The sequence below is a fragment of the Mus musculus genome, chromosome 1 (genome assembly GCF_000001635.26).
Source record: "Mus musculus strain C57BL/6J chromosome 1, GRCm38.p6 C57BL/6J".
NCBI classification, from domain to species: Eukaryota; Metazoa; Chordata; class Mammalia; order Rodentia; family Muridae; genus Mus; species Mus musculus.
The window spans coordinates 93,433,975-93,451,590 of record NC_000067.6 but is presented as its reverse complement, the minus strand read 5'-3'; the positions used below and the strand labels follow the sequence as shown (position 1 = coordinate 93,451,590).

Below are 17,616 nucleotides of genomic sequence, written 5' to 3'. Positions count from 1 at the left end.
GTCTGCTTCGTTTCTGTAGAAATCTGTTCACTTATTTTTTTTTCTACTTGGTTAAACCATTTAGAAGTGTGTGTGTGTGTGTGTGTGTGTGTGTGTGTGTGTGTGTGTGTGTGTGTATAGTTTATTTACCTGACATACATCCTTTTTTAAAGTGTATTTGTTAGCTGTATGTATATGTGCTGATTATTTTAATATTCATTAAATTAGTATAGAGTTTCACTAAATACTAAATATATTCATTTAGTGGACTACGTTCCACTAAATTTATTGCTAGCATTCTAAACAGCAAAATACTACTCTAGGATAAGTTCTTATAGTTAACATCACAACTTACAGAAATCCACCTATTCACCTAGATTTACAAATGTGACAGGTAAAAGTTCAGTTCGTGATAACTTAACCAAGGTGTCCTGAATTATAGCTGAGCAAGATTCTAAACTAAGGAATTATGGCAGCACATTTGATGTTCTTCATATAGTCTGCTCATTTTGTTTAGTGAATCCTGAACTAAAAAATAAATAGACATTACCAAGAAATACATGCCCCCTAAGAAATAAGCCAGGATACCAGACATTGAAGTTGATATCCTTTCTATCACTTCCTAAAGAGAAACTGACATAATTAGGGGAAGAAAAACAAGCCATAATAGCTGAGATGCCTCAGTGGATACAAATACTTGGTGAAACAGGACCCTGCCTCAACAAGGAATAAGGTGAGAACAAAGTCCTTTAAGTTGTCCTCTGACTTCCTCATGTATCATGTGGTATATGTATGCCCAAAATCACATATAAACGCATGCCCTCAATAAAGTAAATTACTCCTTTTGTTTCAAGACAGGGTTTCTCTTTGTAGCCCTAGCTGTCCTGGAACTCACTCTGTAGAGCAGGCTGGCCTCAAACTCAGAGAGATCCTCCTGCCTCTACCTCCCCAACACTAAGATTGAAGGCATGCACTGCCACCACCATCAGCAGGCATAAAATATTTTTCTTTTTTTAAAATATTTTTTATTATTACGTATTTTCCTCAATTACATTTAGAATGCTATCCCAAAAGTCCCCCATACCCTCCCCCCCCACTTCCCTACCCACCCATTCCCATTTTTTTGGCCCTGGCGTTCCCCGGTACTGGGGCATATAAAGTTTGCGTGTCCAATGGGCCTCTCTTTCCAGTGATGGCGGACTAGGCCATCTTTTGATACATATGCAGCTAGAGTCAAGAGCCCCAGGGTACTGGTTCATAATGTTGTTGCACCTATAGGGTTGCAGATCTCTTTAGCTCTTTGGGTACTTTCTCTAGCTCCTCCATTGGGGGCGCTGTGCTCCATCCAATAGCTGACTGTGAGCATCTACTTAAGTGTTTGCTAGGCCCCAGCACAAGAGACAGCTCTATATCAGGGTCCTTTCAGCAAAATCTTGCTAGTGTATGCAATGGTATCATCATTTGGAGGCTAATTATGGGATGGATCTCTGGATATGGCAGTCTCTAGATGGTCCATCCTTTTGTTTCAGCTCCAAACTTTGTCTCTGTAACTCCTTCCATGGGTGATAGTTTCCAATTCTAAGAAGGGGCAAAGTGTCCACACTTTGGTCTTCGTTCTTCTTCAGTTTCATGTGTTTTGCAAATAAAATTTTTAATTAAGCAAAAAAGCTAGCAAGATGTCTCAATATGGGTAAAGGTGTTTGCCCCAGTTCTAATGACCTGAGTTCTTTTAGACTCTGGAACTGATACAATGGAAAGAGAACTCACTCCCAAAAATTGCCCTCTGACTGCCATTGCAAGCTGTGGCATACATGCATCCCACCACACACATAAGAAGACTTTGGGTTACGCTGGGCGTGGTAGCGCACGCCTTTGATCCCAGCACTAGCACTCAGGAGGCAGAGGCAAGCAGATTTCTAAGTTCGACCCCAGCCTGGTCTACAAAGTGAGTTCCAGGACAGCCAGGGCTATACAGAGAAACCCTGTCTCGGGGGGGGGGGGGGGGGGGGGGGGGCGGGGGGGGGCGGGGAGAGAGAAAGACAATGTAAAAGAAACCGTGGACTAAAGAGAGCTACTTGTTTTCCACCCTGAACTTGGACTGTTTTAAGCTGCTGAACTATATGTATAATAATAAACATCTGTGAAGGAAAAGTCAATTTTGATATATTCATTATTAGAATATTGTTGTAGGTTTACTTAAGCATAATCATAGATGGGGTTTATATTAATAAAAGTATAATCTGGGCCATGTATATTTACAGATCTGGTCACCAGTCACAGTATGAGTGATCTAACAGTACCATTCCTTGTCGCTAACTAGTTGTAGCATGTCTGTTGTAGGTCAATTTAAATTGTTCTGTTGATTTTTAGGTAGACAGTGTCACCATTCAGGAGACAGTGGGTCCTGGGAGAATGGAGCCCATAAGTGAGGCTGACTAAACTCTCATGCAATAGCCAACTTTATTCAGAGCATCAGACATTTTTACACTGAGGATTAAGAGTCACATGAATAAAGTGTACAATCACAAGGACAAGCTGAACATGGCAAAAACGTGTTTTTCCATAGAAGCATATAAAAGATAGCTTAAGCATTTAATTCAATAACATCAGCAAGCAATAATGAATAATCTGAGGTAAACTTATTCCACTACACCTTGGAGGAACACAAAAACACATTTCCAAGAACAATTCTGCATTTTGAAGAAACTGAGGAAACAAGACTCTTTTTTAAGTTATTTTGGTGGGCCAGGAATCAAACCTAGGAGCTGCCACGTGTTAGGCAAGCAATTTTCCACCAAGCTACATAGTCAGATCTCAAATTCCAGTCCATGATTCTTAACCATCTTTCTGTTGTTCATTCTTATGTTTGTTTTATTTAATGTCATGTTTGTGGGTTATTTCTTTATTTCATGCTTTTAATTATATCATTTCAGGTTCTTGTGTCTAATCCTATACAATTTAATTTTTTTATTTTTTTTTTCAATTGCAGTTTTACAAATTTTTATGGCATTAGGGAGCAAAGCCAGGGTTTATGAATGTTAATCATATGCTCTAACCACTGTGCCACACACTTAGTCTGTGGGGTTTAAGTTTATTTTTATGTGTATGTGTGTCTTGCCTGCATTTATGTCTGCTTATCACATGGTGCCTAGGGAAACCAAAAAAGAACACCAGATACCCTGGATCTGGAGTTATAAACAGTTGTGAGCTTACATGTGGGTGCTGGGGATCAAGATGGGGTCCTTGACAAGAACAGCAAAGGCTTTTAACCACTAAGCCATCTCTCTACCCTCTTTTTAGAAAGAGGGGTGTGTCTGCACTGTGTGTGTGTGTGTGTGTGTGTGTGTGTGTGTGTGCTCTACAGAAGTTTATATGGATGCCCAGTTTGTTACATGGGTGCTAGGATCCAAATTCCAGTTCTCCTAATTGTTAAGTAAGTTCTCTTAACTGCTGAGCCGTGTTTTCATCCCTCTTGCATCTTACTCTTTGAACTTTGGACTTTCAGCTTCTATACTGTAATTGATCTGTCAATATTTTTATCCTGTTATGAAATTTATTCCATCTTGAGGATACCTACTTCCTGTCTGTTAATTTTTTTAAAGGATAATGGGGATTTAAAGAACTTGTAGTCCCATGTTTCTAAGCACTCCCCAGAGATGCTTTTGTCTCTCAGCCCAGGCCAGCCAGAGATCTAGTTGTTACTATGTTGCTGGTGTTCTCATTTTCCCCTTAGACCTACTTTCTGTTTAGGCTATAGCCCTTTTAGAGAATCATGATTTGGGGAATTGGAGAGTGTTACTATGTTCTAACATTTCACCTTAAGCAGTCAGGATTCTTTTGGTTGTTTTTGTTGTTGTTTTTGGTTTTTCGAGACAGGGTTTCTCTGTGTAGCCCTGGCTGTCCTGGAACTCACTTTGTAGACCAGGCTGGCCTCGAACTCAGAAATACGCCTGCCTCTGCCTCCTAAGTGCTGGGATTAAAGGCATGCGCTACCACGCCTGGCTAGCAATCAGGATTCTTATTCCATGTTCCTTGATGTATGAAAAACAAAATATTGCAGACCAGTGTTCACTTTTTGAGGCATCTAGAGTTGACACTTCTATGTTTCAGTATACTGAAAGTAACTAGTCATAATTGTTAGCATCCCAGGAGCACCTGGGATGTTTTGTGGTGCATGTTTATCATTTCAGATAAAGTCTTATATAGAAAGGCCAGGTTGGTCTTGAGCTCCTAACCCTCGTGGCTGTACCTCTCAGGTGCTGAGATAAGCTAATGTTACCACACCCTCCTTGATTTAATAATGCTTTCATTAAGTCCATGCTTTGTTTTATTTTTGAGACATCATATAACTTTGTAGCCTACTGTGACCTTGAACTCCCAGTACTCGCCTCAGCCTTCTGAGTACTGAGATTACAGGGTACCACCACACTCATGGAGGCCTCTGTACAGCCAGGCACTGGGCCAGCTTGTACTTAATGTGGACTTACTAACTCCATTGGAGATCCCTTGACAGCAGACATACTGACTGGTGGGTGCTTGCCTCTCCACATTAACTTTTTCACAGCCCGAGACCTCAGGAACAAAAGAATGACAACAAAAACATTTCTTCTAGTTGCTGGTTGGTTAATCACCAGGGAAAGACACCTTGCACAGTAATAATAACACAGAAGGAAAGACAACTTGGTGCCTACAGAGGCTTTAAGAAGCTCTATCACTCGGTGACTATGCTGGCAGCTTGGAAATGCCCTCTGGTCTTTTAAGCAGTACCTTCAGAGATTTATGTCATGAAGAACTGTGGTGTTCCTGTCAGCCGCATTACTGGCTCCTGGACTTCTCAATTCTGACACCTCAACTTTCAGATAGTTTCCTATTCAGCAGCCCCATCCCCATTCTTTCCAGCACATTCCATTTTCCCCCCTTGTCCTTCAGTCTAAAGTCTAGTTAGGGCAGCTCTTCCCAGTCCCTCAATCAAGAGCCCATCACCGTGCTGCTACCTTCTAAGTACATACTAAGTCTGATTGCTTATTTTGTTCACTGCTGCAAATGCTTGTAAGCCTTAGAATGACAACTACAGAAGGCCTCTTCAGCCCTTCCACATACCATTGTCCCACAAGAAAGGCACATATTATCCAGACCTGGTGGCTCACACTTGTAATCCAAACACTAGAGAAGGAAGCTGAGACAAATCTACACAGTGAAAAGTTGTCAGAAGTGGGGAAAAGAAGGTGGGGGCATCTGCTGTTGGTTACTAGCCTATTCTGTGCTGATGCATATCACTGCATATCACTGTCCAGTATAGGTCAGAAGTGTGCTCATGTCACCTCAGGAGAGGTTCAAAATAATGATTGTGTACAAATTCTTCAAGTAGTTGTCAATAAACGCAACAGGGCAGAACTAGTCCTTTCAAAGGAGGAAGCATTCTGAGGGCAGAGGTTCTGCTCTGTCCCAACTGAGTATGGGAGAGGTAGGAATTCACTGCAGGCTGGTCTGTACATATGGGACACTGAATAATACTGTGTAGAGGGCTTCGAAAGTTTTGGAGTTTGTTGTGTTGGACATTGAGGAATGGAGTAAGGATTTGCAGTAGAGGTGGGAGCAGGAGGAAGAGATCCCGAAGAGAATGAGAATGTGTTCCATCAGGGGGTGCTCTAGGGGATGGTAAAATGGTTTTCCGGGCTGTCTGCTGTCTGAGGTCCTCAGAGCTTTCTTTTCTCTTTTGGTGACACAGTTTCTGGTGGCCTCAACTCTGGCACCTCTGGCTCTGGGGCCTGCCTGTTCTCTGTAGGTAATTAACTTACCAACTCCTCGCCCCCTGTCAGGCCGCAGAACTCTTAAAGAGTTGGTCCGCTCCCGGGCGCTGTAGGGACCCCGCAGCGGGCGGGGCGGGCGGCCGGTCTGACGTGTCTCGGCGGGATTGGAGCCTCCGCCCTATATAGCAGCGGCGGCCCGGGCGCCGCGCCTCGGAGCGTCCCGGCTTCTCCCGCGCAGCGGCAGCGACAGACGGACAGACTCTCGGGTGGTCACACTCACGAGTGAGGATCGGGCGAGCTGGTGGGCGGGGGTGCCAGGGGCGGGGCGGCGGGGGGTCGCCGCTGAGCACGGCTGGGGTCGGTTCCTCAGCTCCCCGGCCGCACAGGCTCCTGGTCTCCAGCTACCGCGACGGGCGGGGGCCGCTACGTGTCACTCTGCGCATGGCCGCGCCGGAGCGCAGAAACTTTCCCAAGTCCGCCACGCGCCGCGGGTCTGCTTGCGGGCCCGGACCGCCTGGACTTCTAGCTCACCGGGCGGGCCGCCGCGATGGGGGAGGGGAACGACCTGGCCAGGTTGGTGACGTGGGCTGCCGAGCCGGCCCCTCCCCCGCACCCCTTCCCCCCAGCTCGGCCCGGCCGTACGGGCTGTGGACCGGACCTAGCTAGGTCAGTGGCGCCCTAGTTCGCGTCAAGCTGGGATCTTCACCCGGGGCCCCTATGTCCCGCGCGGTGCCTTGCTGCACCTTCACCTGCGGCGTCTGGCTACGTGGTCACTGGAGGACTCCCGGCCCAAGTACTACTTGGATGCGCCCCAGGGTCCATGGGTGAAAAATACATTACGGAAAAATACCGAATTTGGATGAAAGGCAGGGAGGCCGAGCAGGATACTGTCCCTTTAAGCCTGTCCCCGCCCGCGGGCGCTCTTGGCCGGTGGGAGGGCCATGCTGAGGTGGCATCTGCGAAAGTTCCTCCCAGGCTGGGTCTCTGACTTCCAGAGCTGGGTAATGCACTGGGCCGGCCTTGGTAGTCACAGACATAGTTTGTGATCTCAGCATAGCTGGGTTTTGTTTTTAATTTTGGAGTTTGTACTCTTCGGTATTTGGTGGGGAGAGGGCACCTTCGAAAAGCTTCTGAGGACGTAAAAGTGAAGTTTCAAATTTGGAAGAGAAACCTGCATCTCAGCTGAAGGTTTTCAAGGTGGAGGTTTTCAGTGCCCTCCATGTAGACTGGCCTACAGTATAAAGAACTTGAGTCCCTCTAGCTGAGGTTGATAGGAAATTCTTTCTGAAGCATAACTGAATTCTCCTTGCATAGTGTTGCCCCTTACATAAGTAGTTGGCACAACTTAGCACAGGGGAATCAATTTAAATACTTCCTTGTTCAGAATCAAGAAGGATTCTTCACATACAGCTTTTTCTATTTTCTGGATTAACAACAGGTTTCCAGCTGCCACAGCCTCACTGCTCTCCCGCAGGAGGCCCTGTTGCTCCCCGATTCTGGGCTTCTACCTCTCTTCTTTTAGTTCAAGTTCTGTGTTGAGAACTAACCTTATTCTGCCATGCTCATTTATGCTCTTAAGAAGCAAATTGTAATATCCAAGTTTGGATGCTGACAGACCACAGTTTCCTGTGGGAAAGGTGGTGGGGGTGGCCTCAATCCTGAGGGACTGGAGGGGCTGTACCCACTTGAGGAGACTTGCATGTGGAGGCCAGAAGAGTTGAGAACATAGATGTCTCTGTTGCTTGGCCTTCACAGGGAGGAGGCAGAAGAGCTGGACCCCACGAATGCCATGCACTCTTTTCTCTAGTGGTATTTGTAAATCAGATTAGAGTCATATTCAGTCCTGACTTGTGTGGTTCAATCCAGCAGAAGGCTGAGATACCAAATCTTGGGCTCCTGTCGTATTCTTCTGAGTTTAGCCAGTGGAGATGCAGGGTGGGGGCTGTATGGTCAGCTGTGAGGGGGCCCCCGTGTAAGATGAGCATCCAGGTGCAGCCGGTTAGGCCTCTGAGTATTTTGTCAGTAGAGGTAAAACAAGCAGTAGGGGAAGGTGGAGGGAAAGTTCTGCTTGTTAAAGCAGATACAGATGGGCATTACTGAGAACATGAAAGCCTTCCTTCCATAAGACTGCTTACTGCAGGGTCTCCAGTAGAGATGAGGCCTATATTTACATATGGTTATCAAGTATGTGTTTTAAAGTTGAATCTTTAACAGAATTTTGAGTCATTAATTTTTTTTAAAGCCTTACCAGAACTCTTACCTGAACTCTCTGTTCAGTGTGTCCTTAATTGTGATCTGTTTGCCTCAAGCTCTGACAAACTGAAATCTGGAAACTAGGCCCCAGTGAGTCTTGTCAAACCTGTCTGGAGTTTTCTAGAGGTCCACTTTGCTGTACCTGGCTGCCAGAGGGCGTTTGTACGCGTCAGGAGTCCTGGAAGCTGCATTCTGGTTTCTTCCTTGTCAGTGACAGTAGGCTTTAGACATGGAGGTGCTTCCAGTAACCACTTGATTCACTGTAAATATCCCTGGAAGGGGATCCCGAAATATGGGAGCATATTTAAAAGAGATATCCTGTGTAGGGCCCTGTGTTGCGTCTGTACAAGGCAATATATTGCGTAGGCTTGGGCAGCTAGTACTCTGGAGACCTATCTTGTGCTGGGAAAAGCCAGGGCACTGGTCAGTGGCAGCAGAGAGAATATAATAATTGAAGTCACATAGATAAACCTGGCTTGGTAAAGTGGGATGGGTGTCTGTATTTAAGAAGTGAGCAGAGCCTGGTGTGGTGGTACACCTCTTTAATCCCAAAACTCAGGAGGTAGAGGAAGGTAGATCTCTAAGTTCAAAGTCGGCATGGTGTAGGTGTACATAGAGAGAGACCTTATCTCAAACAAACAAAAAAAATTTGTAGAGTAGATTTTGGCCTCTTTGGGTAGCCTTTGAGTCTTGAAATTTTATGACCTGATTTTTAAGTCTCTGTGAATTAGAAGGGACTGAGGACTTTTACAGGACAACAGCAAGAACAAAGGAACTGCAGAGTTACCAAGGAGTCTTTGGTTTTGTTGTTTTTTAGACAGGTCTCACTTTGAAACTCTGGCTGACCCTGGAAGTCAGAGATCTGCCTGTCTCTGCCTCCCAAGTGCTGGGATTAAAGGTGTGCGCCACCATGCCTGCCTCCAAGGAACCCCTGGTCATTCTGAAAGCTGGAGTATGAGGTCTTCATTTTGCTGAATATACCACAGTTAGCTGCAGAGCAGAGTCAGCCTGGCAGAAGTCACAAGGATCCAGTGCACAGATCACTCTAAGATCCAAGGATCCAGTGCACAGATCACTCTAAGATCCCTTGAAGAGTTGCCTTTTGAGAGTTTGAGATGATTCAAGTTTTACCGTAATGTCTTGTTCAAAGTTAATGCCTAAGATCAGAGCTTGTGTGTGTGTGTGTGTGGGGGGGTGTCCCAAGAAATTTGCCTGTTGGTAAACTAGAAGTCAAATGTAAAGGCTATTTAGTACTTTTTTGAGAGATGAAAGGATCCAAGTTCTAAAGCATGGATAAGTAACCTTTATGGTTTTTTGTTTTGCTTTGTTCTCTCCTCTCCCTTCCTACCATATACTAGTAAAAGCTGGCAGGCTGACAGAGGCAACCTCAGGACGGACTTTCTGGCTACTGACCATTTTGCTGGTAAGTTTGAGCTCCCTTTCTGAAGACGTCTGTGCCTGTAACACAAAGATATGTGAGTTAGTTCCAACGTGTATCTCCTTTCCTTGGGTTTTGTCTTCTGTGTTCTGTGCCATGAGAAGTAAGTGTCTCCCAGCTTTACCTGCCCTTCAGCTGTGTCCTCTGCCTTACATCTGTGTTAATCCTTTTCTTACATGTGAATTATGCTTTTTCAGGATTTGAGTATTAATATTCTTTTAAAATACTGAGTTTAATTTTTTTTAATTGATATGAGGTCTTATTTTATTGTAATGAAGTTTTTTTTTTTTTTTTTTTTTTTTTTTTGCTTGTGTGTGTTTTGGATACCAGGTTTCTCAGAATAGCCCTAACTGTCCTGAAAATCACTCTGTAGACCAGGCTGGCCTTTGAGATCCACCAGTGTCTGCCCTCTTGAATGTTGGAATCAAAGGTGTGCACCACCACACTCAGCTGCATAATTTATAAAAGTATTTGCATTTTGCCAAGATGTGCATGTAAGAAGATACTTGGTGCATAATGGTGTAAAGAAAATGAGTTCTTCCTCATTCTGGTCTCCTAGAACTACAGAAGGCCGAGAAGCTAACACCTGTGTCTGAGTATACTGAATTGCACCAAACTTTAAGGGGAGCTAGGACGTTCCTAGCCAATGTCCATAGCTATCCTAGAGAAAGGAATTCTGTGCCTTAAGCCAGTTTTCTCTCTTGTGAGTGTATCCCCTCCCACACCTGAGCAAGAGTGGAGGAGACCACACATTCAGGTATTTAGCACAAGGTTGGATCTCTTACACTGTCACCAAGAAACTGAGAGGTCCATCCCCCAATCTCCATTCCTGAGGTGTTTGAAAATGTTAGAAATGGTTCTTTTGGATAAGTACCTTACACATCCAAGTTGTAGTAATTGTCATTTTTATACTTTATAGAGTCAGGCATATCTTGAACAATTAACAAAATAAGATGAAGTTAGCTATTAAGAAAATGATTCTGGAGTTGATCCGTGCCAGAGCTGGGTCAGACAGGTAGCAGGTTCCTGTAGTCCCAGAGTACTGGTGGTTTGCGGTGAGGGTAACAAGCTGTTACTGAGGCCATCTCAGTGGTAAGTGGTGCTCACCTAGCGCTATGTATCTTAGCCAAGTCTTGTCTGCCGTGTGACAGGCAGTTTCTGAGAAGACAGGTGATCAAGTGAGCTTGTAGTTCCCATGTTCACCCTTCTGTTGAAAGCTTGAAGAACAATTTGCATTGACCTTGTGAGGAAATAAATACTATAGCTTACAGACAGGAGATTAAACCAGCGACTAAAGCATTAGAATAACTGTCCATAGATCATTACAATTAGCTGCCGTTGGGCTTTCTGCTCCCTGATTACCCTTCTCTTGATACAGTGTCTTACTAGGATCGTGTGTGGACGTGAGATCAACCATGAGCTCCGTTGCAGTTTTGACCCAAGAGAGTTTTGCTGAACATCGAAGTGGGCTGGTTCCACAACAAATCAAAGGTGACAGGCCCCTTTCCAAGTCCTTGTTAACTTCTGAGACTGGGCTTTTGTGCTCATTTGTACTAGTTGGTTGTAAGTGAGATTGGACAGGTTTGAGGAATGACTGCAAAAACAGCTGCAAGCGTGGGCAGTTTCCTAGAAATCCAATTAACAACTGTCTATTAGTGGGATCCTTTTGAAAATTGCTGTCCCAACTATGAGGTACTATAATATTGGCTGTGAAGCATCCTAAAACATTACTGAGCTTCTTTGAGAATGAAGGTGAGGTCTGACTTCTGTGCTCTTAAAGGCCAGGATCAAGACCAGCACTGTCTAATAGAATAGAATGCTAGCCACCTAAGCAATTTGAAAGTTTTACAAACCTAGGGAACAGGTAAATTTTGTTTTTTGTTTTCGTTTCTTTTTTTTTTTCCCCCCAAATATTTTCAGACAAGAGTTTTTGCTGCTTAGACCAGAGTGATCTCAAATTCATGGTCCTCCTGCCTCTGGGATTATAGGCATGTGCCACTACACATTTAATATATTTAGCCCAGTGTATTTAAAAAATGGCATTGCAACAGTTCAATATAAAAAAATCTTAAAGCCAGCTAGTTTCTATTATTTTTCCTTAATTTTTAGTAAATATATTTATAAACACAGAGCTTTTTGACTTGAAAACTAACTTTTTATACAGAGGTCTTTGACCTGCACTGACAAGGCAGCTTCTGTCAAGCCTGGTGGCCTAAATCTGATCCCAGCACCTACGCGGCTGAAGGAAGGAACTGACTCCTGCAAGTTCTCAAACTGCCATGTATAATGTGGCATGGCTACAAACACAAACTTTAAAAGATAGTATTTTTAATCCTTGAACTTGAATTGAGTTTCTAAAATTTTCCAATGAAAGAGTAAATTGTCTAAGTTGTTATAAGATATTTAAGTTTTCCTATAATCGAATATCAGTTCTTAATTTAAAATGAATTAAATTTTTAAAATTCACTTCTTAACTACACTTGACCCACTCAGTCCCAGTGACCACTGTGTTGGTCATTCCTAAGACACTGCTGGTGGTCTGGTCTCAGTATCTGGTAACTATCAGTAGTGTCTCCTATCTTACAAGGGCAAATGATCAACCTCTGCTCACACCAGCATCATCAGGCTAGGAAGCAGTGAGCCTGTAATAGAGGCCTATCTAATTCCAAAGGTCATCCTGTCCTTTCCATGTTTGCATGCTCCGTTGTATTGTGGGCCCAGCTACTGGTAGATACTGCTCATCCCTAGGGACCAAAACAAGCCATACCCTTGCTTTTGTAGAGATCATGGTTCACTGGACAAAAGTATGAACATGATTAATAATCAGGGTCTCTAACTTCTCCAAGTCTTGCTGTACCCTGTCTTGACTTGAGTGTCTTCATCATAGACAGGCCCATGTGAGTTAATTTCACCATTATACATTACAAAGGGAAACATGGGACCTACCTCGAAGGTAGTTCTTAAAAGCAATGTTCAGACTTCTACTCTATGCCAATCATTTATAGTCGTGATTTGCATTTGTACTATTAGAAAATGTGGCTATCTCAAAAGCTGTCGCATGTATGTTGGATAAGGTCTACTAGCTGGACTACCTTATCTGGCCTTTCAAAGACTTTAAGTGGTGGTGGTGGTGGTGGTGGTGATGCCCAGGGGGATCCAGAGGAGGGGACAGAGGAAATATTTGGGGGGAGGTGACTGGGAGGAGGGCAGTGAACAGGATATAAAGTGAATAAGTGAAAAATTAAATCTAATTTAAAAAGAAAGAAATGAATGTGAAGACTGAGGCTGGAGAGGTAGCTCAGAGGTTAAGAGCATTGATTATTCTTCCAGAGGCCCTGAGTTCAACTCCCAGCAACCACATGGTGGCTCACAGCCATCTGTAATGGGATCTGATGCCCTCTTTTGGTTTGTCTGAAGACCGCAACAGTGTACTCACATAAAATAAATAAATCTTTAAAAAAAGAAAGTATGAGGACCTAAAAATGTGTCATAAGCTTGCCTTCAAGAGTTTTGTACATCTCAGTGCTAAAATGGGGCTAATACTGTCTGACCTTTCATAGTGGGAACATGTAGAGGGAGAAAAGTTTCCATTTTGGGATTGGGAGACTCGAGCTCCATCCAGGTCAAACACTCGGTGCTGAGCCTGGTGACAGTGTGAGGTCTTTTCCTAGAGCTGTGAGCTCACTCAAACCATTGTTCCAGTGGAGGGTTCCTACTAAAACCCTTCATTTTTATTCATATACTGTTGGGTTGTATTTTTCCTCCTAATCTGTGTTCTCTGGTCTAGTTGCCACCTTAAATTCAGAAGAGGAAAATGACCCTCCAACCTACAAGGATGCCTTCCCTCCACTTCCTGAGAAAGCAGCTTGCTTGGAGAGTGCCCAAGAACCTGCCGGAGCCTGGAGTAACAAGATCCGGCCCATCAAGGCCTCTGTCATCACTCAGGTAGAAGCACCATTTCTTTTTGCATTAACTGTTCCTTGTCGGAAGTAGTTAGATCTGATAGGTTTCTGAATATGCAGTGTTGATGAGCGCTTTGGGTTTGGGGCCCGGGAGTTCTGTAGAGCACACCTTTTGCCATAATCATCCCATCCTAGCACTCTGGGCTGGCACAGTTTGAGATAGGCCATATTTGTTAGATTCATGGAGCCGTGTGCTTTTCTATTTGGTGTAGTCCCTAGCTGCCAGGTCTGCCTTTCCTACTCGTGTGATGGTCAAAAGCTAGTGTTTGCTGGGTGAGTCAGAAGCCAGCTAGAGCTAAAGTAAAAGAGTTAAGTCTATCTGTGAGCAGCTAACTAATTTCCTGGCTTTCTTTACTTCACTGGCTCATCTCTGCTAGCTACAGTTGAGATACTATAATGAGTATTAGGACTGGTGCCTGGCTGTGATAGAAAATTATCACCCATGTAACCATAATTCCTTGTCTTTGTGTACGTGAGCAACTGCATCTTGATCTTTTCTTTATGGCCTGGCTGCCATCTTAAGTCTTGTTAAATGGTTTGAAACCTCTTCCAGCTCTGCTCTTCCTCAGCTCTGCATCAAGTTCCTGACTCTAAGCAAACCTTGTTATGTTTAAAACTCTTGATGCTGCCTCTCAGTCTGCTCTCTCCTGCCTGCTGCTCTGCTGTTTCCTATGATGGGTGCTACTTTCTCTTCAGAAAGGTCTTTCCATTGTGCCCTTAGTGTTTTTCACCCTGTCACTCTCTCCCCTTTAAATCCTGCCGTAAGTGATTTCTCCTATCCATCTGCCGTGTCCTAGGTCACTGCTTAGTGAGTGAATGAGTAATAAAGACATTGTATATAGTCATTCTTCTCTTCTTTGATAGGTTAACTTTGTCACTGGGGGTTTTTTTTTGAACAGGTGTTTCATGTACCCCTGGAAGAGAGAAAATATAAGGACATGAACCAGTTTGGAGAGGGTGAACAAGCAAAAATCTGCCTTGAGATCATGCAGAGGACTGGTGCTCACCTGGAACTCTCTCTGGCTAAAGATCAAGGTCTCTCCATCATGGTCTCAGGGAAGCTGGATGCCGTCATGAAAGCCCGCAAAGACATTGTTGCTAGACTACAGACACAGGTGGGTACCCCTATGCCTGGCATCCCTGTTATTTAGCTCATTCTGGTGTAGGCCAGAGCTTTTCTGCATTCTTTGTACCTTAGTAGTTTGGAGTTAGAATAGCAACATTTAGGACCTTTTGTGATTTTAGTGAAAAATCACTAAGTAAATAATAGAACTGGGTGTGGGGGGGGGGGGTACCTACATGTCAGATCAGCCTTTGAGTTAAATGTATTGAAAATGAAGGCTTTTCCCAGAGTTTGAGACACTTAAAAGCTTATTACACAAACTTGAAGTAAAAGATCAAATATTTTCCTCTATTCCCAGCAATCTGATGATCATTAGAATACAAAACAAATCTGTAATGCATTTGCCCTGAAGGTGAAGAAAAAAGTAGAGAATCTTCCTAATGTATCCCGTGACAGCTACCTTATGTGTGGGTTTGTTTAGAGGTAGGGGGAGGGGCTACTCCCACTTGCTGCTGAGCTTTAAGACAAACGTGGGGGATGGGGGGAGGTATATGATCTTGCTGAGCCTGGGACAGCTTCATGGAATTACACAGTTAAATATCACAAAGGTGAATTGTGATTTGTGTAGCATTGTAACTAGTATTACACTAGGCTCTAAAATAACTGTTTACCAGTTATGTGGTTGAGAAGTTTTAAAATCAAATTCCAGAAATACCATTACATCTGTAAATAGTATACCATCTAATTATTATATCATTATCTTACTTTATAAAAGGGATGCTAAGGTGTTCATGTTTGGCCCTTTCTTTGTCTAGTCCCTTTCTCGAATGTCTTTCAAGTTCATTTGATTGTGGCCTCTCATGTCTCCATAAGTAGTGTCTGCCCTGCATGCACACAAGCATGGCCTTGATGCTGTTGGTTTGTAAACAGTCAGTATTTGATTGTTCTGCTTTCCCTCAGTATGTCTTATGGGCTGGGATTAGGTGCCAAGAGCTTGGTTACTTTAGTTCTTGTTTTGGGGGGTCATTTTGTTTTGTTTTGTTTTGTTTTTGAGACAAAGTCTCAACAATGTAAACCTGGCGGTCCTGAAGTTCAGTCTGTAGACCAGCTGGCCTCAAAGAGTCCTCCTGCTTCTGACCCTCAAGGGCTGGGATTAAAGGCGCACGCCACCATGCCCAGCCTTGAGCTTGTTTGCTTTCGTGTTCAGCTTGTTTGGTAAGGATTCATGTCATTATAGATTTTTTTTCTTTTTTTTAATGAACCGATTCTGAGATTGGTTAATAGACAGGAGTATATTCTGCTTTATTTATTCTTTGTTCATGGTTCACTGATGATCTAGCAAAATTCATTAAAAGTTAAAATGGTGGTTTTATCTATTAAAAATGTCTATTTTTTAAGTTGATTGACATTCTTAGGAAGAAAGAGCTTCCCTACCTTTATCAGCAGTTAATCTCAAAATGTATGATGGTGCTGGCAAGATAGTTTCCGGGGGAAGGTGCCTAATGGTGCTTGAATTCAGTCACTGAAACATACAGGGTAGAAGGAGAGAACCATGTCTCCCGAGTTGTACTCACACGCACGCGCACACACACAAAATAAATCAGTTGTTCTGGGGATGCTTGTTTTGTTGTTTGTTGTTTTGGATTTTTGTTGTGTTTTGTTTCTTTTGCAAGTGCTTTAAACACTTTTGTAGAGGGCCCTAGGTTTGACCCACATATTCATTCATACATACATACATACATACATACATACATACATACATACATACATAGACAGGTCATTTTCTCCTTTACTATTTTCTGACACTCTTCAGCAAGCAGGTAATTATCAAACATTAGTGTATCTTTGGATTATATTATTTAAGAATGTTTGAGAGATTGAGTTGAGTTTAATTTTTTTAAGAAATGTTAAATGAATTTTGATTAAAATTTCCAAGACTTTCTACAATGGATATTAATGTACATCTGCCATTTGGTACTACATATTTATACAAATTTTCATTCTCAGCATTGATTTTTATTTGTTTGGTTTTTGGGGTTTTTTTTTTTTTTTTTTTTTTTTCGAGACAGGTTTTCTCTGTGTAGCCCTGGCTGTACTGGAACTCACTCTGTAGACTAGGCTGGCCTTGAACTCAGAAATTCACCTGCCTCTGCCTCCCAAGTGCTGGGATTAAAGGTGTGCGCCACCACCGCCCGGCCTAGCATTGATTATTATAAAATCAAAATGGTAACCCTGAAAAACATTGGAGATGCTGTGTGTCCTACAGTATCAAATATTCAACAAAGATTAAGTCTATGTAAAAAGTAAATGTGCACATTCATCTCCTTATTGTGCAAATTTGGTTTTGTCGTTACTGATAAACTTACATGTGTGCCAAAGAATACATTTATTACTAGTAGATATTCTACTTGTATACCTGAAGCACAAATTTCTCAAGTCCACAGGAGTTGCTTCTTCTACTGGTGACATTTTAAGACTCCCTATCCAGACTATATTGGTTCTCTGACTACATTACATGTTGGCTGTTGATCAGAGAACCAGGCTGTCATAGAACTCACAGTGCAGCCCAGGCTGGCCTCTAACTCATGATCCTGCCTCAGCTGCCATGCCACTCGTGCCTTATCACACTGAGGAGTGTCACTTATCTAATGTCACTGTGAGCTTGGAGGCATTGACAGGGCTGCCGCGCTCATCTTTGACTAAGAGCCCCTCAGGTGTCCTGCTGGCAGGCAGCTTTCTGTGCCACCCAGTAATCTAAATTTCTTAATTTCTATTGCAGAAACGTATCTCAGGGTGATCTTAGCTATAGGCCTCCAAATAGCTGAGAGTGTCTTCCCTGGGTCTTTGTGAAGTGCAGTGGAGAAGTGCCATGCTCATTACAGTTGCTGGATGGAGTGGCCAGGGTCCTCGGTCCCCTCAGAGGCCAGAGCTGCCAAAGATTTGGAGAAGGGACTGTCATACGTACAAACTACTTCTATTTAACATGAAAAAAATAGCAGTATTTTAAAATCAGTCTTTTTTTTTTCTGTGTTTTCCTACCATTTGTTTCAGTTTATTTTGGGCTTTTCAAAATTTTGTCAACATTTATATGACTATAATGTCAAAGCTGAATAGAAGTCCTCCTCCACAGCATATAGTGTGCACCTGTCCCTCCATTTCCTTGTGAGCCAT

At 43.3% G+C, this 17,616-nt stretch overlaps 1 protein-coding gene across 6 annotated transcripts in view; it reads left to right on the top strand.

Moving 5' to 3' along the window:
• Positions 1 to 17,616, top strand: part of Hdlbp (high density lipoprotein (HDL) binding protein) — a 72,978-nt gene that overhangs the window by 27,327 nt on the left and 28,035 nt on the right. For 3 of the 6 annotated variants that reach the window (NM_133808.5, NM_001357556.1, XM_030242016.1), the window contains 4 exons: positions 9,341 to 9,405; positions 10,799 to 10,911; positions 13,208 to 13,365; positions 14,282 to 14,497. In NM_133808.5, coding sequence (NP_598569.1) covers positions 10,836 to 10,911; positions 13,208 to 13,365; positions 14,282 to 14,497 — 450 coding nt within the window. In that variant the 5' untranslated portion in view covers positions 9,341 to 9,405; positions 10,799 to 10,835. Of the gene's footprint in view, positions 1 to 5,889; positions 6,031 to 6,163; positions 6,303 to 9,340; positions 9,406 to 10,798; positions 10,912 to 13,207; positions 13,366 to 14,281; positions 14,498 to 17,616 lie in introns of those variants that run through there. The other 3 variants (NM_001301364.1, XM_006529077.4, XM_006529075.3) reach the window with 3 other exon arrangements.